A 27,293-nucleotide genomic window follows, 5' to 3' on the forward strand; every position below is an offset into this window, starting at 1 on the left:
CAGCTGTAATTTAGGCTAGACTGTCATTCATCCTTTGCTCTGTATGATATTGATTGTCTTATCATACATATCTGCCTGTAAAGATTTTTTTCCATGTATTCTTTTTTAAATTACCTTTTTAATTATAAATAGTCAATAAAAGTTGGTACCTGAAATTTAGTCTCCCTATTAATAATGCCCTTCTTTGTCTTTTGTTTGAAAAATACTGCATGTCGGGTATGGGTTGTTGTTTTTTTTTTTTTTCATTTAGTGTCTTCATTTGTAACTTAGGAAACCTAACTATCTGGTCCTTACAAGTGGCTGGACCAAAAGGGAAGAACTTTAAATGGAAATATTACACAGCATTATTCTTTTGTATCTCTTTTATACAGCACATGAGAGAATGCTAATAAAACATACATACATGACACATGTTAGCCGGAATGCAACTTCTGCTGCTGCTCCAAACAAACAGTGCTCCAGCTATATATAAAGAATATTTTCTTGCTATATAGAAAATAACTTTTAGCAGAAAGTTGATGCCCATTCAAGAGAAATGCACATACACACACATGCTTCTATGTAAGAGTGCACAGGACCAACAAGAATGCTAAAAATCCAGACACAAGTATGATATAAATGCCAGATTGAACAAATAATCTCCTGTGTAATTTGATGTTATCTTTCAGAGTGAGATGGTTATTGCTTCTTGTTAAAACACCTCCTGTCTTTCACCATCAATGCATACTCCTCTTTCTGCAAATAATGAATAGCCTCTGCCATGTTAATGTAGGATCTGTGCTAAATTAAGGATCAGCACCTTGGGGAAGGAATGGCACATTTTTAAGATACTTTATTAACTTAAAAAAAATAGCAGGTGTAATGGGATAATGCTTTGTGCAAATTTATCAAAGAGATTTTCCCCTTAACTTGACAGAACAAAATAAATGGTAAAGAAGGGCTAAATGCTTCTATTTAGTTTTAACCTAATTGCTAGCAGCAAGAAATCACACAATAAGTACACTGAATACTATTAGCAGTTAGGAATTTTTAGCTACCATGATTTATCCAAACAATGAATCAGCTTTTAATGATATGCTTTTTGCATATTAGACATTACATGTTAAAGGGGCAGTCCGGTCAAAATTGAAATGCACATATATGAATTAGATAGTTGAATAGAAACATATTTGCAATATACATGTATCAGCAAAAATGCATTTTGTAAAAGTTATCACAGTACGGAGCTTGATGCCCCGTGTTTCCGGCGAGCGAAACAGAAGTTATGAAGCAGCGGTCTATAACCTGAAGCAGCTCCATAACCTGTCTGCCTGCTCTGAGGTGGTGGACAGAAATCAACCTGATTGAATACGATAGAGTTGATTGACACCCCCTGCTAGCGGCCAATTGGCAGCAAATCTGCAGGGGGCGGTATTGCACCAGCAGTTCACAAGAACTGTTGGTGCAATGATAAATGTCGACAGCTTATGCTGTCAGCATTTATCGATGTGAGGCGGACATGATACGCTACATCGTATCATGTCTGCTCGCACTATAATAAATTGACCCCTTAGTGTTTACACACTTCTCTGCATGTGAAGCATAGCTAGAAATTCTCAGTGCACCAGCATTTTAAATACTGCAGCAACTCTGAGCACCAGGGGGCTTGTATCATGTGAGCAATTAACAAATTGAGTCATTACTATTATTGGAACGACTGGTCTATAATTGGCTAACTCAATTCTCACAACTAACTCCTTACTTGATCCACTACAATCTGGTTTCCGCCCTAAACACTCAACAGAAACCGCTCTTACTAAAGTAACAAATGTTATCAGCTAAAGCAAAAGGCCATTACTCCTTACTAATTCTTCTTGACCTGTCCGCTGCCTTTGACACAGTTGACCATCCTCTCCTCCTAAAAATACTACATTCATTTGGCATCCGATACACAGCCCTCTCCTTGTTTGCCTCATATCTCTCAAACCGCTCGTTTTCAGTTTCCTTTAACAACATATCTTGTGATCCTATGCCTCTCTCAGTTGGAGTACTGCAAGTCTCTGTCTTGGGTCCCTTGCTTTTCTCTCTCTATACATCCTCCCTTGGAAAACTTATAGCCTCCTTTGGATTCCAGTACCACTTATATGCTGATGATACCCAAATCTATCTTTCCTCTCCTGATATCTCTCCCTCTTTACTCAACCAGATTTCCAACTGCCTCTCTGCAATTTCCTCTTGGATGTCTTCACACTACCTCCAACTCAATCTGTCCAAAACTGAGATGTTTCTTATTCCCCCTCTTCGAGACATCCGACACTTGACATTTCTCTGACGGTTGGAGACTCTATTCTCAACACCTCACCCAAGGTCCGCTGTCTTGGGGTCACACTTGACTCAGAACTCACATTCAAACCCACATATACAAGCGCTTACCAAATCCTACTGTTCACACCTACGCAACATTTTCAGAATTCGTCCCCTCCTTACTCAAAAAACTACAAAAATACTTATTCATTCCCTCATTTTGTCACACATTGATTATTGTAATCTACTCCTAAATGTCCTTCCAAAACACCGCCTCTCCTACCTCCAATCTATTATGAATGCTTCTGCTAGACTCATCCACCTAAGTCGCCGATCTACATCAGCTGCTCCGCTCTTCCAGTTTCTACACTGGCTCCCCATACACTCCAGAATACAATTTAAAGTATTAACCCTAACTTACAAAGCACTAAACAGTCTAACTCCCAACTATATTTCCTCTCTCATTGTGAAATATTCCCCATCCTGTCCTCTTCGATCAACCTCTGACCTACGTCTCTCCACTCCTGTTATCTCTACGTCCCACTCCCGTCTCCAAGACTTTGCACGTGCTACTCCTGTCCTATGGAACTCTCTACCCCGCTTCATAAAACTCCAACCTTGTATAGCTTCAGACACTCCTTGAAAACCCACCTATACAGAGAGGCTTACCATCCCTCCAGCATCTCTCATCCTAACCAAACTAATACATGAACTGCTGCAAATACAACCTATGTGACAAGCTACCCCCAACCTTATGTCTCTGCACCTTAAACCTGTAGACTGTGAGCTCTCCGGAGCAGGGCCCTCTTCCTCCTGTACTAGATTTGTTTAGTTTTGTTATGTTTTGTACTTTATCACAAATCCTTGTCATTGTATACCCCTATCATTGTACCCAGCGCTACAAAATTTGGCGGCGCTATACAAATAAATGATAATAATTACTAGAGGGTACAAGCACCTCAGGCTCTCCGAGCAAGTGATGTGTTTAAAGTGCTGGTGCACAGTGCATAATAAAAACAGAATTTATGCTTACCTGATAAATTACTTTCTCCAACGGTGTGTCCGGTCCACGGCGTCATCCATAACTTGTGGGAATATTCTCTTCCCCAACAGGAAATGGCAAAGAGCACAGCAAAAGCTGTCCATATAGTCCCTCCTAGGCTCCGCCCACCCCAGTCATTCGACCGACAGGAGAAAAAACAGGAGAAACCATAAGGTGCCGTGGTGACTGTAGTTAAAGAAAGAAATTCATCAAACCTGATTAAAAAACCAGGGCGGGCCGTGGACCGGACACACCGTTGGAGAAAGTAATTTATCAGGTAAGCATAAATTCTGTTTTCTCCAACATTGGTGTGTCCGGTCCACGGCGTCATCCATAACTTGTGGGAACCAATACCAAAGCTTTAGGACACGGATGAAGGGAGGGAGCCAATCAGGTTACCTAAACATAAGGCACCACGGCTTGCAAAACCTTTCTCCCAAAAATAGCCTCCGAAGAAGCAAAAGTATCAAATTTGTAGAATTTGGCAAAAGTGTGCAGGGAAGACCAAGTCGCTGCCTTACATATCTGATCAACAGAAGCCTCGTTCTTGAAGGCCCATGTGGAAGCCACAGCCCTAGTAGAGTGAGCTGTGATGCGTTCAGGAGGCTGCCGTCCGGCAGTCTCGTAAGCCAATCGGATGATGCTTTTCAGCCAAAAGGAAAGAGAGGTAGCAGTAGCTTTTTGACCTCTCCTCTTGCCAGAATAAACGACAAACAGAGAAGACGTTTGTCTGAAATCCTTTGTTGCTTCTAAATAGAACTTTAAAGCACGAACTACATCTAAATTGTGTAACAAACGTTCCTTCTTTGAAACTGGATTCGGACACAAAGAAGGCACAACTATTTCCTGGTTAATATTCTTGTTGGAAACAACCTTTTGAAGGAAACCAGGTTTAGTACGCAAAACAACCTTATCTGAATGGAACACCAGATAGGGTGGATTACACTGCAAAGCAGATAACTCAGAAACTCTTCTAGCAGAAGAAATAGCAACCAAAAACAGAACTTTCCAAGATAACATCTTGATATCTATGGAATGTAGAGGTTCAAACGGAACCCCTTGGAGAACTGAAAGAACTAAATTCAGACTCCAGGGAGGAGTCAAAGGTCTGTAAACAGGCTTGATCCTGACCAAAGCCTGAACAAAAGCTTGAACATCAGGCACAGCTGCCAGTCGTTTGTGTAACAAGACAGATAAAGCAGAAATCTGTCCATTTAGAGAACCCGCTGATAATCCCTTATCCAAACCTTCTTGGAGAAAGGAAAGGATCCTAGGAATTTTGATATTACTCCATGAGAATCCCTTGGATTCACACCAACAGATATATCTTTTCCATATTTTATGGTAAATTTTTCTAGTTACAGGTTTTCTGGCTTGTACCAGAGTATCTATTACAGAATCCGAAAACCCACGCTTAGATAAAATCAAGCGTTCAATTTCCAAGCCGTCAGCTGGAGGGAAACTAGATTTGGATGTTCGAATGGACCTTGTACTAGAAGATCCTGTCTCAAAGGTAGCTTCCATGGTGGAGCCGATGACATATTCACCAGGTCTGCATACCAAGTCCTGCGTGGCCACGCAGGAGCTATCAAGATCACCGAGGCCCTCTCCTGCATGATCCTGGCTACCAGCCTGGGAATGAGAGGAAACGGTGGAAACACATAAGCTAGGTTGAAGGTCCAAGGCGCTACTAATGCATCCACTAGAGTCGCCTTGGGATCCCTGGATCTGGACCCGTAGCAATGAACCTTGAAGTTCTGACGAGACGCCATCAGATCCATGTCTGGAATGCCCCATAATTGAGTCAACTGGGCAAATATCTCCGGGTGGAGTTCCCACTCCCCCGGATGGAATGTCTGACGACTCAGATAATCCACCTCCCAGTTTTCCACTCCTGGGATGTGGATCGCAGATAGGTGGCAGGAGTGATCCTCCGCCCATTTTATGATTTTGGTCACTTCTCTCATCGCCAGGGAACTCCTTGTTCCCCCCTGATGGTTGATGTAAGCAACAGTCGTCATGTTGTCTGATTGGAATCTTATGAATCTGGCCTTTGCTAGTTGAGGCCAAGCCCTGAGAGTATTGAATATCGCTCTCAGTTCCAGAATGTTTATCGGGAGAAGAGACTCTTCCCGAGACCATAGCCCCTGAGCTTTCAGGGAGTCCCAGACCGCGCCCCAGCCCACTAGACTGGCGTCGGTCGTGACGATGACCCACTCTGGTCTGCGGAAGCTCATTCCCTGGGACAGGTGATCCTGGGTTAGCCACCAACGGAGTGAGTCTCTGGTCTTCTGATCTACTTGAATCACTGGAGACAAGTCTGTATAGTCCCCATTCCACTGTTTCAGCATGCACAGTTGTAATGGTCTTAGATGAATTCGCGCAAAAGGAACTATGTCCATTGCTGCAACCATCAACCCTACTACTTCCATGCACTGAGCTATGGAAGGTCGTGGAACAGAGTGAAGAACTTGACAAGCGTTTAGAAGTTTCGACTTTCTGACATCTGTCAGGAAAATCTTCATTTCTAAAGAATCTATTATTGTCCCCAAGAAAGGAACTCTTGTCGACGGAGACAGGGAACTTTTTTCTATGTTCACTTTCCATCCGTGAGATCTGAGAAAGGCCAGAACGATGTCTGTGTGAGCCTTTGCCTTTGAAAGAGACGACGCTTGTATCAGAATGTCGTCCAAGTAAGGTGCCACTGCAATGCCCCTTGGTCTTAGAACCGCTAGAAGGGACCCGAGTACCTTTGTGAAAATCCTTGGAGCAGTGGCTAGCCCGAATGGGAGAGCCACAAACTGGTAATGTTTGTCCAGAAAGGCGAACCTTAGGAACTGATGATGATGATCTTTGTGGATAGGAATATGTAGATACGCATCCTTTAGATCCACGGTAGTCATAAATTGACCCTCCTGGATTGTAGGTAAAATCGTTCGAATCGTTTCCATTTTGAACAATGGCACTCTGAGAAATTTGTTTAGGATCTTTAAATCCAGAATTGGTCTGAAAGTTCCCTCTTTTTTGGGAACTACAAACAGATTTGAGTAAAACCCCATTCCTTGTTCCACGGTTGGAACTGGGTGTATCACTCCCATTTTTAACAGGTCTTCTACACAATGTAAGAATGCCTGTCTCTTTATTTGGTTTGAAGATAAGTGAGACATGTGGAACCTTCTCCTTGGGGGTAGTTCCTTGAATTCCAGAAGATAACCCTGAGAAACTATTTCTAGTGCCCAGGGATCCTGAACATCTCTTGCCCAAGCCTGAGCGAAGAGAGAGAGTCTGCCCCCTACTAGATCCGGTCCCGGATCGGGGGCTACTCCTTCATGCTGTTTTGGTAGCAGCAGCAGGCTTCTTGGCCTGCTTACCCTTTTCCAGCCTTGCATCGGTTTCCAAACTGGTTTGGTTTGTGAAGCATTACCCTCTTGTCTAGAGGCTGCAGAGTTGGAGGCCGGTCCGTTCCTGAAATTGCGAAAGGAACGAAAATTAGATTTATTCTTGGCCTTGAAAGGCCTATCTTGTGGGAGGGCATGGCCCTTACCCCCAGTGATGTCTGAGATAATCTCTTTCAATTCTGGCCCAAAAAGGGTTTTACCCTTGAAAGGGATATTAAGCAATTTTGTCTTGGAAGATACATCCGCTGACCAAGACTTTAGCCAGAGCGCTCTGCGCGCCACAATTGCAAACCCTGAATTTTTCGCCGCTAATCTAGCTAACTGCAAAGCGGCATCTAAAATAAATGAATTAGCTAACTTAAGTGCGTGAATTCTGTCCATAACCTCCTCATACGGAGTCTCTCTACTAAGCGACTTTTCTAGTTCCTCGAACCAGAACCACGCTGCTGTAGTGACAGGAATAATGCACGAAATAGGTTGCAGGAGGTAACCTTGCTGTACAAAAATCTTTTTAAGCAAACCGTCCAATTTTTTATCCATAGGATCTTTGAAAGCACAATTATCCTCAATAGGAATAGTAGTGCGCTTGGCTAGTGTAGAAACTGCCCCCTCAACCTTAGGGACTGTCTGCCATAAGTCCTTTCTGGGGTCGACCATAGGAAATAATTTCTTAAATATAGGAGGGGGGACAAAAGGTATGCCGGGCTTCTCCCACTCCTTATTCACTATGTCCGCCACCCGCTTGGGTATAGGAAAAGCGTCGGGGTGCACCGGAACCTCTAGGAACTTGTCCATCTTGCACAATTTTTCTGGAATGACCAGGTTGTCACAATCATCCAGAGTAGATAGCACCTCCTTAAGCAGTGCGCGGAGATGCTCTAATTTAAATTTAAATGTCACAACATCAGGTTCTGCCTGTTGAGAAATTCTACCTGAATCAGAAATTTCCCCATCTGACAAAACCTCCCTCATGGCCACTTCAGATTGGTGTGAGGGTATGACAGAGCAATTATTATCAGCGCCCTCCTGCTCTACAGTGTTTAAAACAGAGCAATCGCGCTTTCTCTGAAATGCAGGCATTTTGGATAAAATATTTGCTGTGGAGTTATCCATTACTGCCGTCAATTGTTGTATGGTAACAAGCATTGGCGCGCTAGAAGTACTAGGGGTCTCCTGCGTGGGCAAAACTGGTGTAGACACAGAAGGAGATGATGTAGAACTATGTCTACTCCCTTCATCTGATGAATCATCTTGGGCAACTTTACTATCTGTGGCAGTACTGTCCTTACTTTGTTTGGACGCTATGACACAATTATCACACAATTTTGAAGGGGGAGACACATTGGCTTCCATACATACAGAACATAGTTTATCTGAAGGCACAGACATGTTAAACAGGCTTAAACTTGTCAATAAAGTACAAAAACCGTTTTAAAACAAAACCGTTACTGTCTCTTTAAATTTTAAACAGGGCACACTTTATTACTGAATATGTGAAAAACTATGAAGGAATTGTTCAAATTTAACCAAATTCACCACAGTGTCTTAAAGCATTCAAAGCATTGCACCCCAAATTTCAGACCTTTAACCCTTAAAATGACGAAACCGGAGCCGTTTACAGTTTTAACCCCTCTACAGTCCCAGCTACAGCCTTTGCTGCGACTTTACCAAACCCAGGGGGGTATACGATACCAAATGAAGCCTTCTAGGAACCTTTTCAACTACTTTCAGACCCACACACATGCAGCTGCATGTCCTGCTCTCAAAAGTAACTGCGCAGTAATGGCGCGAAAATGAGGCTCTGCCTACTACAGAGAAGGCCCTTCTGACTGGGAAGGTGTCTAAAGCAGTGCCTGACGTAAAAAAACGTTCCCCAAAGTTTATAAAGTGTGAATTTCAACATCAAGCTGTATAAAATGCCCAAATAAAGCAATCGATCTAGCCCATAAAAGTGTCTACCAGTTTTATAGCCCATATTAAGCCCTTTATTCTGTTTGAGACTAAGAAAATGGCTTACCGGTCCCCATGAGGGGAAATGACAGCCTTCCAGCATTACACAGTCTTGTTAGAAATATGGCTAGTCATACCTTAAGCAGAAAAGTCTGCCAACTGTTTCCCCCAACTGAAGTTATCTCATCTCAACAGTCCTATGTGGAAACAGCAAACGATTTTAGTTACTGCTGCTAAAATCATACTCCTCTCACAAACAGAACTCTTCATCTTTTTCTGTTTCAGAGTAAATAGTACATACCAGCACTATTTTAAAATAACAAACTCTTGATAGTAGAATAAAAAACTACAACTAAACACCACATACTCTTCACCATCTCCGTGGAGATGCTGCTTGTTCAGCGGCAAAGAGAATGACTGGGGTGGGCGGAGCCTAGGAGGGACTCTATGGACAGCTTTTGCTGTGCTCTTTGCCATTTCCTGTTGGGGAAGAGAATATTCCCACAAGTTATGGATGACGCCGTGGACCGGACACACCAATGTTGGAGAAATACACATTTGAAACAGTTATAGCTTTTATTAGAAGCATTTTTGCTAATACATGTAGATTACAAAACTGCTTCTATTCAAAACTGAAATGCATCCATGTGGATTCCAATTTTGGCTGGAATGGAATACAATATAAGCAGGGCTCGTTCATAGAATTTAAAAACAAATGCAATATATTCATGCTTTATAGCACAAGTAGGTAACTAACCAAATATACAAACTGTAACACAGGTAACGGAAGTGAGTTCTGATTTCTGCACCCAGTAGTAAGAAAGATGCCTCACATGGGAAATATTACATTAGTGTACACACATCCAGCACCTGGGACGCTGGCTGAATTGGGACCACAGTGTCATTAGTTACTGGGCATCTATATCTGAGTATAAACATTAAATGGACATAAAACTCACAATGAATGCATTATAACATGTCAAACATTTAGGGACAAGAAAGTCAACATTTTTCCTTCATGATTCCTAATAAAGCAAACTGTTTTATACAGCTTTCCAATTTACTTCCATTATCTAATTTGCTTAGATCTTTTGGTATCCTTTATGGTAAGCTCAGGAGTTGGGTGCTAGCTGCATATATATGCCTCTTATCATTAGCTTGCCAATGTGTTCAGCTAGCTCCCAATAGTGCTGCTCCTTCAATAAAGGATTCCAAGAGAATGAAACAAAATGGATAATGGAAGTAAAATTGGTAAGTTGTTTAAAATTGTATGTTCTACATGAGTCACGAAGGAATATATTGGGGTTTCATGTCTCTTTAATTAATGAAACTAATATATATATATATATATATATATATATATATATATATATATATATATATATATATATATATATATAAAAACACGGGTGGGGTCAGCACTCTCAGGCCGGACCGGGTACACATCCTATGACCCTGTAACATGCACAGCCCTGGGTGCAAAAAAGCACCCTTCCCTTTTTGGTTTGTTATGAGGGACCCGGACCAAACACGCAAGTGAGAAGGCCCTTACGCTTTAAATAATCTTTATTTGAGCCCCAATCAAAAATATACCACTAGACCATGAGAGAGAGGGATTCACTAATCTCTAATGTTTATTTGGCTACTTAATGAGCCAAATGATTATTAAGCTATGGGAAAATGCTTATTTTAACAGTCTGTACGCTCTATATTATTGACTCCTGATGTTCCGCACCATTAGTGAAATATAATCTATTTACCACAAAGCCCAACAGACATATGTTTTTAACCACAATCTATGAAACTAAAAAGGTAGTTTAAATAAGAGTGCTCAGTCAAAAATGTGACAACAAAATAGGAGAGATTAACAGACTATAATGGATGGAAATTACAAAAAAAAAAAAAGTTAATTCTGGACACAAGGTACATTTTTTAATTACTCACTCAGGTTTGTACACTGGTAGCCAGTACACCACTCTTCCTCCAATTACCAGGAATTCCGCCGCAAAGTTTAACAGATCAGTAAAAATTTCACTAAGGTCGTAAGATAATTGGACTGGAACATGGTTTTCAGGACTGAAAAAGGGAGCAAGAATTTAGTTTGCACATCATTCATACTGTACTAAAATGAGCTATAACACAATTCTCAGGTTAATACCCATTTTGAGAATAACACATTTATTGGGTTAACTGGATATTAAACACTACAATTTTTATTATAGATTTCCAAATTGCATCTGCAAATGATCCATGCTAAGTATATCTTACACGTTTCCCATTATTACAATGCAATGAAAAATGCCCTGTGGATGTCCCCGCCGGCCACCTCCAGCAGTAAACTGTTTTTTTCTGCAGTGGGAGGTTGAGCCAATCACATGACTACCGATCGTGTCACTGCTTGTATTGAAGGCTCCTGCTTTTACTCTGTCTGCCTCATATGTATGTGCGAAACAGCACAGACACAATTGTAAAAAATGGATCGCAATGTATGGTTTGGACTGCAAAGCTAATGAGCGAGCTTTACAGGTAGGGAAAAATAACATGCAAGTTTAAAATTTCATACAGAGAGAGAAGCGCTCTACCAGGAATGAACAACAGCTCATGTTCCTTGGAATTACCTAGTACTTCTGGGCTGGACTGACCTTAATCGGAGGGATCAGACTGATGTACTTGAAGAAAGACAACTGGGCTAAAAGAGTCTGCTCCTAGGTGGTAACTCACCATAGAACAAGCTGCCGAGCTGTTCGTTCCTGGTAGAGCACTTCTCTCTTTGCATAAGTTTAAAATGAGTTTGCTTTATTAATACCTAAATGCAGATATGCATTTTAATGTATATTTACAGACACTTTAATTAAACAAAACATCTTACATTAGACTATATTACTTACTAACACAGAAATAACAGAATTTATGTTTACCTGATAAATTACTTTCTCCAACGGTGTGTCCGGTCCACGGCGTCATCCTTACTTGTGGGATATTCTCTTCCCCAACAGGAAATGGCAAAGAGCCCAGCAAAGCTGGTCACATGATCCCTCCTAGGCTCCGCCTACCCCAGTCATTCGACCGACGTTAAGGAGGAATATTTGCATAGGAGAAACCATATGATACCGTGGTGACTGTAGTTAAAGAAAATAAATTATCAGACCTGATTAAAAAACCAGGGCGGGCCGTGGACCGGACACACCGTTGGAGAAAGTAATTTATCAGGTAAACATAAATTCTGTTTTCTCCAACATAGGTGTGTCCGGTCCACGGCGTCATCCTTACTTGTGGGAACCAATACCAAAGCTTTAGGACACGGATGATGGGAGGGAGCAAATCAGGTCACCTAGATGGAAGGCACCACGGCTTGCAAAACCTTTCTCCCAAAAATAGCCTCAGAAGAAGCAAAAGTATCAAACTTGTAAAATTTGGTAAAAGTGTGCAGTGAAGACCAAGTCGCTGCCCTACATATCTGATCAACAGAAGCCTCGTTCTTGAAGGCCCATGTGGAAGCCACAGCCCTAGTGGAATGAGCTGTGATTCTTTCGGGAGGCTGCCGTCCGGCAGTCTCGTAAGCCAATCTGATGATGCTTTTAATCCAAAAAGAGAGAGAGGTAGAAGTTGCTTTTTGACCTCTCCTTTTACCGGAATAAACAACAAACAAGGAAGATGTTTGTCTAAAATTCTTTGTAGCGTCTAAATAGAATTTTAGAGCGCGAACAACATCCAAATTGTGCAACAAACGTTCCTTCTTTGAAACTGGTTTCGGACACAGAGAAGGTACGATAATCTCCTGGTTAATGTTTTTGTTAGAAACAACTTTTGGAAGAAAACCAGGTTTAGTACGTAAAACTACCTTATCTGCATGGAACACCAGATAAGGAGGAGAACACTGCAGAGCAGATAATTCTGAAACTCTTCTAGCAGAAGAAATTGCAACCAAAAACAAAACTTTCCAAGATAATAACTTAATATCAACGGAATGTAAGGGTTCAAACGGAACCCCCTGAAGAACTGAAAGAACTAAGTTGAGACTCCAAGGAGGAGTCAAAGGTTTGTAAACAGGCTTGATTCTAACCAGAGCCTGAACAAAGGCTTGAACATCTGGCACAGCTGCCAGCTTTTTGTGAAGTAACACAGACAAGGCAGAAATCTGTCCCTTCAGGGAACTTGCAGATAATCCTTTTTCCAATCCTTCTTGAAGGAAGGATAGAATCTTAGGAATCTTAACCTTGTCCCAAGGGAATCCTTTAGATTCACACCAACAGATATATTTTTTCCAAATTTTGTGGTAAATCTTTCTAGTTACAGGCTTTCTGGCCTGAACAAGAGTATCGATAACAGAATCTGAGAACCCTCGCTTCGATAGGATCAAGCGTTCAATCTCCAAGCAGTCAGCTGGAGTGAGACCAGATTCGGATGTTCGAACGGACCTTGAACAAGAAGGTCTCGTCTCAAAGGTAGCTTCCATGGTGGAGCCGATGACATATTCACCAGATCTGCATACCAAGTCCTGCGTGGCCACGCAGGAGCTATCAAGATCACCGACGCCCTCTCCTGATTGATCCTGGCTACCAGCCTGGGGATGAGAGGAAACGGCGGGAATACATAAGCTAGTTTGAAGGTCCAAGGTGCTACTAGTGCATCCACTAGAGCCGCCTTGGGATCCCTGGATCTGGACCCGTAGCAAGGAACTTTGAAGTTCTGACGAGAGGCCATCAGATCCATGTCTGGAATGCCCCACAGTTGAGTGATTTGGGCAAAGATTTCCGGATGGAGTTCCCACTCCCCCGGATGCAATGTCTGACGACTCAGAAAATCCGCTTCCCAATTTTCCACTCCTGGGATGTGGATTGCAGATAGGTGGCAGGAGTGAGACTCCGCCCATTGAATGATTTTGGTCACTTCTTCCATCGCCAGGGAACTCCTTGTTCCCCCCTGATGGTTGATGTACGCAACAGTTGTCATGTTGTCTGATTGAAACCGTATGAACTTGGCCCTCGCTAGCTGAGGCCAAGCCTTGAGAGCATTGAATATCGCTCTCAGTTCCAGAATATTTATCGGTAGAAGAGATTCTTCCCGAGACCAAAGACCCTGAGCTTTCAGGGATCCCCAGACCGCGCCCCAGCCCATCAGACTGGCGTCGGTCGTGACAATGACCCACTCTGGTCTGCGGAAGGTCATCCCTTGTGACAGGTTGTCCAGGGACAGCCACCAACGGAGTGAGTCTCTGGTCCTCTGATTTACTTGTATCCTCGGAGACAAGTCTGTATAGTCCCCATTCCACTGACTGAGCATGCACAGTTGTAATGGTCTTAGATGAATGCGCGCAAAAGGAACTATGTCCATTGCCGCTACCATCAAACCTATCACTTCCATGCACTGCGCTATGGAAGGAAGAGGAACGGAATGAAGTATCCGACAAGAGTCTAGAAGTTTTGTTTTTCTGGCCTCTGTCAGAAAAATCCTCATTTCTAAGGAGTCTATTATTGTTCCCAAGAAGGGAACCCTTGTTGACGGAGATAGAGAACTCTTTTCCACGTTCACTTTCCATCCGTGAGATCTGAGAAAGGCCAGGACGATGTCCGTGTGAGCCTTTGCTTGAGGAAGGGACGACGCTTGAATCAGAATGTCGTCCAAGTAAGGTACTACAGCAATGCCCCTTGGTCTTAGCACAGCTAGAAGGGACCCTAGTACCTTTGTGAAAATCCTTGGAGCAGTGGCTAATCCGAAGGGAAGCGCCACGAACTGGTAATGTTTGTCCAGGAATGCGAACCTTAGGAACCGATGATGTTCCTTGTGGATAGGAATATGTAGATACGCATCCTTTAAATCCACCGTGGTCATGAATTGACCTTCCTGGATGGAAGGAAGAATTGTTCGAATGGTTTCCATTTTGAACGATGGAACCTTGAGAAACTTGTTTAAGATCTTGAGATCTAAGATTGGTCTGAACGTTCCCTCTTTTTTGGGAACTATGAACAGATTGGAGTAGAACCCCATCCCTTGTTCTCCTAATGGAACAGGATGAATCACTCCCATTTTTAACAGGTCTTCTACACAATGTAAGAATGCCTGTCTTTTTATGTGGTCTGAAGACAACTGAGACCTGTGGAACCTCCCCCTTGGGGGAAGCCCCTTGAATTCCAGAAGATAACCTTGGGAGACTATTTCTAGTGTCCAAGGATCCAGAACATCTCTTGCCCAAGCCTGAGCGAAGAGAGAGAGTCTGCCCCCCACCAGATCCGGTCCCGGATCGGGGGCCAACATTTCATGCTGTCTTGGTAGCAGTGGCAGGTTTCTTGGCCTGCTTTCCCTTGTTCCAGCCTTGCATTGGTCTCCAAGATTGCTTGGCTTGGGAAGTATTACCCTCTTGCTTAGAGGACGTAGCACTTTGGGCTGGTCCGTTTCTACGAAAGGGACGAAAAACAGAATTTATGTTTACCTGATAAATTACTTTCTCCAACGGTGTGTCCGGTCCACGGCGTCATCCTTACTTGTGGGATATTCTCTTCCCCAACAGGAAATGGCAAAGAGCCCAGCAAAGCTGGTCACATGATCCCTCCTAGGCTCCGCCTACCCCAGTCATTCGACCGACGTTAAGGAGGAATATTTGCATAGGAGAAACCATATGATAAAGTGGTGACTGTAGTTAAAGAAAATAAATTATCAGACCTGATTAAAAAACCAGGGCGGGCCGTGGACCGGACACACCGTTGGAGAAAGTAATTTATCAGGTAAACATAAATTCTGTTTTCTCCAACATAGGTGTGTCCGGTCCACGGCGTCATCCTTACTTGTGGGAACCAATACCAAAGCTTTAGGACACGGATGAAGGGAGGGAGCAAATCAGGTCACCTAAATGGAAGGCACCACGGCTTGCAAAACCTTTCTCCCAAAAAATAGCCTCAGAAGAAGCAAAAGTATCAAACTTGTAAAATTTGGTAAAAGTGTGCAGTGAAGACCAAGTCGCTGCCCTACATATCTGATCAACAGAAGCCTCGTTCTTGAAGACCCATGCGGAAGCCACAGCCCTAGTGGAATGAGCTGTGATTCTTTCAGGAGGCTGCCGTCCGGCAGTCTCGTAAGCCAATCTGATGATGCTTTTAATCGAAAAAGAGAGAGAGGTAGAAGTTGCTTTTTGACCTCTCCTTTTACCAGAATAAACAACAAACAAGGAAGATGTTTGTCTAAAATCCTTTGTAGCATCTAAATAGAATTTTAGAGCGCGAACAACAACCAAATTGTGCAACAAACGTTCCTTCTTCGAAACTGGTTTCGGACACAAAGAAGGCACGACTATCTCCTGGTTAATGTTTTTGTTAGAAACAACTTTTGGAAGAAAACCAGGTTTAGTACGTAAAACCACCTTATCTGCATGGAACACCAGATAAGGAGGAGAACACTGCAGAGCAGATAATTCTGAAACTCTTCTAGCAGAAGAAATTGCAACCAAAAACAAAACTTTCCAAGATAATAACTTAATATCAACGGAATGTAAGGGTTCAAACGGAACCCCCTGAAGAACTGAAAGAACTAAGTTGAGACTCCAAGGAGGAGTCAAAGGTTTGTAAACAGGCTTGATTCTAACCAGAGCCTGAACAAAGGCTTGAACATCTGGCACAGCTGCCAGCTTTTTGTGAAGTAACACAGACAAGGCAGAAATCTGTCCCTTCAAGGAACTTGCAGATAATCCTTTCTCCAATCCTTCTTGAAGAAAGGATAGAATCCTAGGAATCTTTACCTTGTCCCAAGGGAATCCTTTAGATTCACACCAACAGATATATTTTTTCCATATTTTGTGGTAAATTTTTCTAGTTACAGGCTTTCTGGCCTGAACAAGAGTATCAATAACAGAATCTGAGAACCCTCGCTTTGATAAGATCAAGCGTTCAATCTCCAAGCAATCAGCTGGAGTGGGACCAGATTCGGATGTTCGAACGGACCTTGAACAAGAAGGTCTCGTCTCAAAGGTAGCTTCCATGGTGGAGCCGATGACATATTCACCAGATCTGCATACCAAGTCCTGCGTGGCCACGCAGGAGCTATCAAGATCACCGACGCCCTCTCCTGATTGATCCTGGCTACCAGCCTGGGGATGAGAGGAAACGGCGGGAATACATAAGCTAGTTTGAAGGTCCAAGGTGCTACTAGTGCATCTACTAGAGTCGCCTTGGGATCCCTGGATCTGGACCCGTAGCAAGGAACCTTGAAGTTCTGACGAGAGGCCATCAGATCCATGTCTGGAATGCCCCACAGTTGAGTGATTTGGGCAAAGATTTCCGGATGGAGTTCCCACTCCCCCGGATGCAATGTCTGACGACTCAGAAAATCCGCTTCCCAATTTTCCACTCCTGGGATGTGGATTGCAGACAGGTGGCAGGAGCGAGTCTCCGCCCATTGAATGATTTTGGTCACTTCTTCCATCGCCAGGGAACTCCTTGTTCCCCCCTGATGGTTGATGTACGCAACAGTCGTCATGTTGTCTGATTGAAAACGTATGAACTTGGCCCTCGCTAGCTGAGGCCAAGCCTTGAGAGCATTGAATATCGCTCTCAGTTCCAGAATATTTATCGGTAGAAGAGATTCTTCCCGAGACCAAAGACCCTGAGCTTTCAGGGATCCCCAGACCGCGCCCCAGCCCATCAGACTGGCGTCGGTCGTGACAATGACCCACTCTGGTCTGCGGGAGGTCACCCCTTGTGACAGGTTGTCCAGGGACAGCCACCAACGGAGTGAGTCTCTGGTCCTCTGATTTACTTGTATCTTCGGAGACAAGTCTGTATAGTCCCCATTCCACTGACTGAGCATACACAGTTGTAATGGTCTTAGATGAATGCGCGCAAAAGGAACTATGTCCATTGCCGCTACCATCAAACCTATCACTTCCCTGCACTGCGCTATGGAAGGAAGAGGAACGGAATGAAGTATCCGACAAGAGTTTAGAAGTTTTGTTTTTCTGGTCTCTGTCAGAAAAATCCTCATTTCTAAGGAGTCTATTATTGTTCCCAAGAAGGGAACTCTTGTCGACGGAGATAGAGAACTCTTTTCCACGTTCACTTTCCATCCGTGAGATCTGAGAAAGGCCAGGACTATGTCCGTGTGAGCCTTTGCTTGAGGAAGGGACGACGCTTGAATCAGAATGTCGTCCAAGTAAGGTACTACAGCAATGCCCCTTGGTCTTAGCACCGCCAGAAGGGACCCTAGTACCTTTGTGAAAATCCTTGGAGCAGTGGCTAATACGAAAGGAAGCGCCACGAACTGGTAATGCTTGTCCAGGAATGCGAACCTTAGGAACCGATGATGTTCCTTGTGGACAGGAATATGTAGATACGCATCCTTTAAATCCACCGTGGTCAAGAATTGACCTTCCTGGATGGAAGGATAGTTCGAATGGTTTCCATTTTGGACGATGGAACCTTGAGAAACTTGTTTAGGATCTTGAGATCTAAGATTGGTCTGAACGTTCCCTCTTTTTTGGGAACTACGAACAGATTGGAGTAGAACCCCATCCCTCGTTCTTTTAATGGAACAGGATGAATCACTTCCAGAAGATAACCTTGGGAGACTATTTCTAGCGCCCAAGGATCCAGAACATCTCTTGCCCAAGCCTGAGTGAAGAGAGAGAGTCTGCCCCCCACCAAATCCGGTCCCGGATCGGGGGCCCGCATCTCATGCTGTCTTGGGAGCAGTGGCAGGTTTCTTAGCCTGCTTTCCTTTGTTCCAGCCTTGCATTGGTCTCCAGGCTGGATTGGCTAGAGAAGTATTACCCTCCTGCTTAGAGGACGTAGCACTTGGGGCTGGTCCGTTTCTGCGAAAGGGACGAAAATTAGGTTTATTTTTGGCCTTGAAAGACCTATTCTGAGGAAGGGCGTGGCCCTTGCCCCCAGTGATATCAGAGATAATCTCTTTCAAGTCAGGGCCAAACAGTGTTTTCCCCTTGAAAGGAATGTCAAACAATTTGTTCTTGGAAGACGCATCCGCTGACCAAGATTTTAACCAAAGCGCTCTGCGCGCCACAATAGCAAACCCAGAATTTTTCGCCGCTAACCTAGCCAATTGCAAGGTGGCGTCTAGGGTGAAAGAATTAGCCAATTTAAGAGCACGAATTCTGTCCATAATCTCCTCATAAGAAGAAGAATTACTAATAATCGCCTTTTCTAGCTCATCGAACCAGAAACACGCGGCTGTAGTGACAGGGACAATGCATGCAATTGGTTGTAGAAGGTAACCTTGCTGAACAAACATCTTTTTTAGCAAACCTTCTAATTCTTTATCCATAGGATCTTGGAAAGCACAACTATCTTCTATGGGTATAGTGGTGCGCTTGTTTAGAGTAGAAACCGCCCCCTCGACCTTGGGGACTGTCTGCCATAAGTCCTTTCTAGGGTCGACTATAGGAAACAATTTTTTAAATATGGGGGGAGGTACGAAAGGTATACCGGGCCTGTCCCATTCTTTATTAACAATGTACGCCACCCGCTTGGGTATAGGAAAAGCTTCGGGGGGCCCCGGGGCCTCTAGGAACTTGTCCATTTTACATAGTGTTTCTGGAATGACCAGATAATCACAATCATCCAAATTGGATAACACCTCCTTAAGCAGAGCGCGGAGATGTTCCAACTTAAATTTAAAAGTAATCACATCAGGTTCAGCTTGTTGAGAAATTTTTCCTGAATCTGAAATTTCTCCCTCAGACAAAACCTCCCTGGCCCCCTCAGACTGGTGTAGGGGCCCTTCAGAAACAATATCATCAGCGTCCTCATGCTCTTCAGTATTTTCTAAAACAGAGCAGTCGCGCTTTTGCTGATAAGTGGGCATATTGGCTAAAATGTTTTTGATAGAATTATCCATTACAGCCGTTAATTGTTGCATAGTAAGGAGTATTGGCGCGCTAGATGTACTAGGGGCCTCCTGTATGGGCAAGACTGGTGTAGACGAAGGAGGGGATGATGCAGTACCATGCTTACTCCCCTCACTTGAGGAATCATCTTGGGCATCATTTTTACTAAATTTTTTATGACATAAATCACATCTATTTAAATGAGAAGGAACCTTGGCTTCCCCACAGTCAGAACACAATCTATCTGGTAGTTCAGACATGTTAAACAGGCATAAACTTGATAACAAAGCACAAAAAACGTTTTAAAATAAAACCGTTACTGTCACTTTAAATTTTAAACTGAACACACTTTATTACTGCAATTGCGAAAAAGTATGAAGGAATTGTTCAAAATTCACCACAGTGTCTTAAAGCCTTAAAAGTATTGCACACCAAATTTGGAAGCTTTAACCCTTAAAATAACGGAACCGGAGCCGTTTTTATATTTAACCCCTTTACAGTCCCTGGAATCTGCTTTGCTGAGACCCAACCAAGCCCAAAGGGGAATACGATACCAAATGATGCCTTCAGAAAGACTTTTCTATGTATCAGAGCTCCACACACATGCAGCTGCATGTCATGCTGTTCTCAAAAACAAGTGCGCCATACCAGCGCGAAAATGAGGCTCTGACTATGATTAGGGAAAGCCCCTATAGAATAAGGTGTCTAAAACAGTGCCTGCCGATATTATTTTACAAAAAATACCCAGATTAAATGATTCCTCAAGGCTAAATATGTGTAAATATGATCGATTTAGCCCAGAAAATGTCTACAGTCTTAATAAGCCCTTGTGAAGCCCTTATTTACTGTCTGAATAAAAATGGCTTACCGGATCCCATAGGGAAAATGACAGCTTCCAGCATTACATCGTCTTGTTAGAATGTGTCATACCTCAAGCAGCAAAAGACTGCTCACTGTTCCCCCAACTGAAGTTAATTCCTCTCAACAGTCCTGTGTGGAACAGCCATGGATTTTAGTAACGGTTGCTAAAATCATTTTCCTCATACAAACAGAAATCTTCATCTCTTTTCTGTTTCAGAGTAAATAGTACATACCAGCACTATTTTAAAATAACAAACTCTTGATTGAATAATAAAAACTACAGTTAAACACTAAAAAACTCTAAGCCATCTCCGTGGAGATGTTGCCTGTACAACGGCAAAGAGAATGACTGGGGTAGGCGGAGCCTAGGAGGGATCATGTGACCAGCTTTGCTGGGCTCTTTGCCATTTCCTGTTGGGGAAGAGAATATCCCACAAGTAAGGATGACGCCGTGGACCGGACACACCTATGTTGGAGAAATTAGGTTTATTTTTGGCCTTGAAAGGCCGATCCTGAGGAAGGGCGTGGCCCTTACCCCCAGTGATATCAGAGATAATCTCTTTCAAGTCAGGGCCAAACAGCGTTTTCCCCTTGAAAGGAATGTTAAGTAGCTTGTTCTTGGAAGACGCATCAGCTGACCAAGATTTCAACCAAAGCGCTCTGCGCGCCACAATAGCAAACCCAGAATTCTTAGCCGCTAACCTAGCCAATTGCAAAGTGGCGTCTAGGGTGAAAGAATTAGCCAATTTGAGAGCATTGATTCTGTCCATAATCTCCTCATAAGGAGGAGAATCACTATCGACCGCCTTTACCAGCTCATCGAACCAGAAACACGCGGCTGTAGCGACAGGGACAATGCATGAAATTGGTTGTAGAAGGTAACCCTGCTGAACAAACATCTTTTTAAGTAAACCTTCTAATTTTTTATCCATAGGATCTTTGAAAGCACAACTATCTTCTATGGGTATAGTGGTGCGTTTGTTTAAAGTGGAAACCGCTCCCTCGACCTTGGGGACTGTCTGCCATAAGTCCTTTCTGGGGTCGACCATAGGAAACAATTTTTTAAATATGGGGGGGAGGGACGAAAGGAATACCGGGCCTTTCCCATTCTTTATTTACAATGTCCGCCACCCGCTTGGGTATAGGAAAAGCTTCTGGGAGCCCCGGGACCTCTAGGAACTTGTCCATTTTACATAGTTTCTCTGGGATGACCAAATTGTCACAATCATCCAGAGTGGATAATACCTCCTTAAGCAGAGCGCGGAGATGTTCCAACTTAAATTTAAACGTAATCACATCAGGTTCAGCTTGTTGAGAAATGTTCCCTGAATCTGTAATTTCTCCCTCAGACAAAACCTCCCTGGCCCCATCAGACTGGTTTAGGGGCCCTTCAGAACCATTATTATCAGCGTCGTCATGCTCTTCAGTATCTAAAACAGAGCAGTCGCGCTTACGCTGATAAGTGTGCATTTTGGCTAAAATGTTTTTGACAGAATTATCCATTACAGCCGTTAATTGTTGCATAGTAAGGAGTATTGGCGCGCTAGATGTACTAGGGGCCTCCTGAGTGGGCAAGACTCGTGTAGATGAAGGAGGGAATGATGCAGTACCATGCTTACTCCCCTCACTTGAGGAATCATCTTGGGCATCATTGTCATTGTCACATAAATCACATTTATTTGGAAGCTTTAACCCTTAAAATAACGGAACCGGAGCCGTTTTTAACTTTAACCCCTTTACAGTCCCTGGTATCTGCTTTGCTGAGACCCAACCAAGCCCAAAGGGGAATACGATACCAAATGACGCCTTCAGAAAGTCTTTTCTATGTATCAGAGCTCCTCACACATGCGACTGCATGTCATGCCTCTCAAAAACAAGTGCGCAACACCGGCGCGAAAATGAGGCTCTGCCTATGATTTGGGAAAGCCCCTAAAGAATAAGGTGTCTAAAACAGTGCCTGCCGATATAATCTTATCAAAATACCCAGATTAAATGATTCCTCAAGGCTAAATATGTGTTAATAATGAATCGATTTAGCCCAGAAAAAGTCTACAGTCTTAATAAGCCCTTGTGAAGCCCTTATTTACTATCTTAATAAACATGGCTTACCGGATCCCATAGGGAAAATGACAGCTTCCAGCATTACATCGTCTTGTTAGAATGTGTCATACCTCAAGCAGCAAAAGACTGCTCACTGTTCCCCCAACTGAAGTTAATTCCTCTCAACAGTCCTGTGTGGAACAGCCATGGATTTTAGTAACGGTTGCTAAAATCATTTTCCTCATACAAACAGAAATCTTCATCTCTTTTCTGTTTCAGAGTAAATAGTACATACCAGCACTATTTTAAAATATCAAACTCTTGATTGAATAATAAAAACTACAGTTAAACACTAAAAAACTCTAAGCCATCTCCGTGGAGATGTTGCCTGTACAACGGCAAAGAGAATGACTGGGGTAGGCGGAGCCTAGGAGGGATCATGTGACCAGCTTTGCTGGGCTCTTTGCCATTTCCTGTTGGGGAAGAGAATATCCCACAAGTAAGGATGACGCCGTGGACCGGACACACCTATGTTGGAGAAATTAGGTTTATTTTTGGCCTTGAAAGGCCGATCCTGAGGAAGGGCGTGGCCCTTACCCCCAGTGATATCAGAGATAATCTCTTTCAAGTCAGGGCCAAACAGCGTTTTCCCCTTGAAAGGAATGTTAAGTAGCTTGTTCTTGGAAGACGCATCAGCTGACCAAGATTTCAACCAAAGCGCTCTGCGCGCCACAATAGCAAACCCAGAATTCTTAGCCGCTAACCTAGCCAATTGCAAAGTGGCGTCTAGGGTGAAAGAATTAGCCAATTTGAGAGCATTGATTCTGTCCATAATCTCCTCATAAGGAGGAGAATCACTATCGACCGCCTTTACCAGCTCATCGAACCAGAAACACGCGGCTGTAGCGACAGGGACAATGCATGAAATTGGTTGTAGAAGGTAACCCTGCTGAACAAACATCTTTTTAAGTAAACCTTCTAATTTTTTATCCATAGGATCTTTGAAAGCACAACTATATTCTATGGGTATAGTGGTGCGTTTGTTTAAAGTGGAAACCGCTCCCTCGACCTTGGGGACTGTCTGCCATAAGTCCTTTCTGGGGTCGACCATAGGAAACAATTTTTTAAATATGGGGGGAGGGACGAAAGGAATACCGGGCCTTTCCCATTCTTTATTTACAATGTCCGCCACCCGCTTGGGTATAGGAAAAGCTTCTGGGAGCCCCGGGACCTCTAGGAACTTGTCCATTTTACATAGTTTCTCTGGGATGACCAAATTGTCACAATCATCCAGAGTGGATAATACCTCCTTAAGCAGAGCGCGGAGATGTTCCAACTTAAATTTAAACGTAATCACATCAGGTTCAGCTTGTTGAGAAATGTTCCCTGAATCTGTAATTTCTCCCTCAGACAAAACCTCCCTGGCCCCATCAGACTGGTTTAGGGGCCCTTCAGAACCATTATTATCAGCGTCGTCATGCTCTTCAGTATCTAAAACAGAGCAGTCGCGCTTACGCTGATAAGTGTGCATTTTGGCTAAAATGTTTTTGACAGAATTATCCATTACAGCCGTTAATTGTTGCATAGTAAGGAGTATTGGCGCGCTAGATGTACTAGGGGCCTCCTGAGTGGGCAAGACTCGTGTAGACGAAGGAGGGAATGATGCAGTACCATGCTTACTCCCCTCACTTGAGGAATCATCTTGGGCATCATTGTCATTGTCACATAAATCACATTTATTTGGAAGCTTTAACCCTTAAAATAACGGAACCGGAGCCGTTTTTAACTTTAACCCCTTTACAGTCCCTGGTATCTGCTTTGCTGAGACCCAACCAAGCCCAAAGGGGAATACGATACCAAATGACGCCTTCAGAAAGTCTTTTCTATGTATCAGAGCTCCTCACACATGCGACTGCATGTCATGCCTCTCAAAAACAAGTGCGCAACACCGGCGCGAAAATGAGGCTCTGCCTATGATTTGGGAAAGCCCCTAAAGAATAAGGTGTCTAAAACAGTGCCTGCCGATATAATCTTATCAAAATACCCAGATTAAATGATTCCTCAAGGCTAAATATGTGTTAATAATGAATCGATTTAGCCCAGAAAAAGTCTACAGTCTTAATAAGCCCTTGTGAAGCCCTTATTTACTATCTTAATAAACATGGCTTACCGGATCCCATAGGGAAAATGACAGCTTCCAGCATTACATCGTCTTGTTAGAATGTGTCATACCTCAAGCAGCAAGAGACTGCTCACTGTTCCCCCAACTGAAGTTAATTCCTCTCAACAGTCCTGTGTGGAACAGCCATGGATTTTAGTAACGGTTGCTAAAATCATTTTCCTCATACAAACAGAAATCTTCATCTCTTTTCTGTTTCTGAGTAAATAGTACATACCAGCACTATTTTAAAATAACAAACTCTTGATTGAATAATAAAAACTACAGTTAAACACTAAAAAACTCTAAGCCATCTCCGTGGAGATGTTGCCTGTACAACGGCAAAGAGAATGACTGGGGTAGGCGGAGCCTAGGAGGGATCATGTGACCAGCTTTGCTGGGCTCTTTGCCATTTCCTGTTGGGGAAGAGAATATCCCACAAGTAAGGATGACGCCGTGGACCGGACACACCTATGTTGGAGAAATTAGACACGTTCTCTGTAACAAACAAGCTTGTCAAACATACTGAAATCAAAGGAAAAAAAAAGGCAGAATCTACATATGTATAAAACTGGTAAAACTTGGATGGAGGAAAACAAATTCCAGCCATAAGAATATACAATCTCAGATTTCTAACTCTAAAGCACATTTTATTTAGAAAGATAAATCATTATTTCCACGTGATAGCCACAATATTTCACGAAACCCCAATTAAAATGACATGACACCCAAAATTTGTCTTTCATGTTCCAGATAGAGCATACACTTTGGGATCCTTTGTTGAAGGAACAGCAATGCACTATGTGGAGCTAACTGAATACACTGGATGAGCTAACAAGAGGCATTTATATGCGGCTATCAATTAGCAGCTAGCTCCCAGTGGTGAATTGCTGGCCCTTAGCCTACCTAGGTATGTTTTTCAACAAATAATCCCTATAGAATGAAGCAAATTAGATGATAGAAGTAAATGGTAAAGTTGTTTAAACTTGTATGCATGATGGTAAAAATCTGCCCTGACTGTAGAACACTGGAAGAGTTTTGAATATTGTCTAGATGAAACAGATTCCAAATGCACAGAAAACGGAAGACATGATTAAAGGGACAGTATACACAAATTTCCATATAACTGCATGTAACAGACACTACTATAAAGAAGAATATGCACAGATACTGGATATACAAATCCAGTATAAAACATTTTAAAACTTACTCCCAGTTTAGCACTGTTGATGGGGTTAGGATGGGACGCACAATTAAAGGGCTGGGTAAACAGAAAAAGCAGACCTGCCCCCCTCACCCTCCCCTGCATATGAAAAGACCCATTACACAAACAGGAGTCTGTAGACATCAGTCTACATCTAAAACTTTGGGGCTTAGTTAGAAGTCTGAAAATTAGCACAATGTTATTTAAAAACAAAAGTATACATTGTTACAAAAACACTTCCAGATGGGCTATGTAAATGGATCCACTACAAAACATTTATGCAAAGAAACATTTAGTGTACAACGTCCCTTTAAACGGGCCATTGAGTATGTTTTGTTATAGCTAAAATAGGACATTTTAATATGCATTACTGTTTTTGTAAAAAATGTATGCTTCTAACCTGACAAACATTATATTGCTCTTATGCTTGTGGGTGTGACATTGTCCACTATACATACAAAGAAGTATTAATAAGCCACACTAATGAACATATAAAATGATATACGTTATTCCTTTATCTTAAAAACCTTTTCTCTTCTGGCAAAAACATTGTGTCTCACCGTCTAGCTTTCTAAATGATGTGGTATACAAACATTGCCTTCCTGTTACTTTCAAAATATATGGGGGGAGGGAATAACAGATTTAACCTTATGTTCTCCATGCATAAATATGTTTATCCTTGGTAGAAATTTGTTTAAAGGGACAGTCTACTCCAGATTTTTTACTGTTTAGAAAGATAGATAATTCCTGTATTACCCATTCCCCAGTTTTGATAACCAACATAGATATATTAATATACTTTTTACGTCTGTGATTACCTTGTATCTAAACCTCTGCAAACAGCCCCCTTATTTCAGTTCTTTTCACAGACTTGCAATTTAGCCAATCAGTGCCCTCTCATACGTAACTCCACAGGTGTGAGCACAATGTTATCTATATGGCACACATAGAAGAACCTGCCTTTAAGGGCATAGACATTATGAAAAATATGAAAATATGAGCCTACCTAGGTTTAGTTTTCAACTAAGAAAACCAAGAGAACAAAGCAACTTTGATGATAAAAGTGAAATGGAAAGTTGTTTAAAATTGCATGCCTTATCTAAATCATGAAAATGTATTTCTGACTAGACTGTCCCTTTAATTTGCTTATAACTAAATTCACACACATTAAAAAATGACTTACAATAGTTCTGTTTTTATGATCTCTTTCTGTGTGCCAGTTTTTCTTGTGGACTCTCTAATGCCGTATGGAGCTGCAAAAATGAAAGTGAAAAGGATTTTGATCACTCATCAGCCTTTAACACCATCAATTACTAATCACCAAAACATTCTACTTCAGTTTTAAGGCAAGAATGTCAAACTTCCAAAATTCCTAGAGACACACTTGCACACTTCAAACACCATGATGCAATGCCACACACACACACACACACACATATATTTACACACTAACATAACCAACTTATGTATATAATATTTACACACTAACCAAACCAACCTATGTATATAATATTTACACACTAACATAA

The 27,293-nt window shown here is 42.6% G+C and overlaps 1 protein-coding gene across 1 annotated transcript in view; it reads right to left on the reverse strand.

Moving 5' to 3' along the window:
• The window catches only part of TRMT11 (tRNA methyltransferase 11 homolog), a 206,884-nt gene that overhangs the window by 112,755 nt on the left and 66,836 nt on the right, over positions 1 to 27,293 (reverse strand). The window contains exons 10-11 of the mRNA XM_053710715.1: positions 26,948 to 27,017; positions 10,618 to 10,749 (exon numbers count right to left, since the gene is read on the reverse strand). Of these exons, the coding sequence (XP_053566690.1) occupies positions 10,618 to 10,749; positions 26,948 to 27,017 (202 nt within the window). The remainder of the gene's footprint in view (positions 1 to 10,617; positions 10,750 to 26,947; positions 27,018 to 27,293) is intronic.

Source organism: Bombina bombina, chromosome 4, assembly GCF_027579735.1.
Source record: "Bombina bombina isolate aBomBom1 chromosome 4, aBomBom1.pri, whole genome shotgun sequence".
NCBI lineage: Eukaryota > Metazoa > Chordata > Amphibia > Anura > Bombinatoridae > Bombina > Bombina bombina.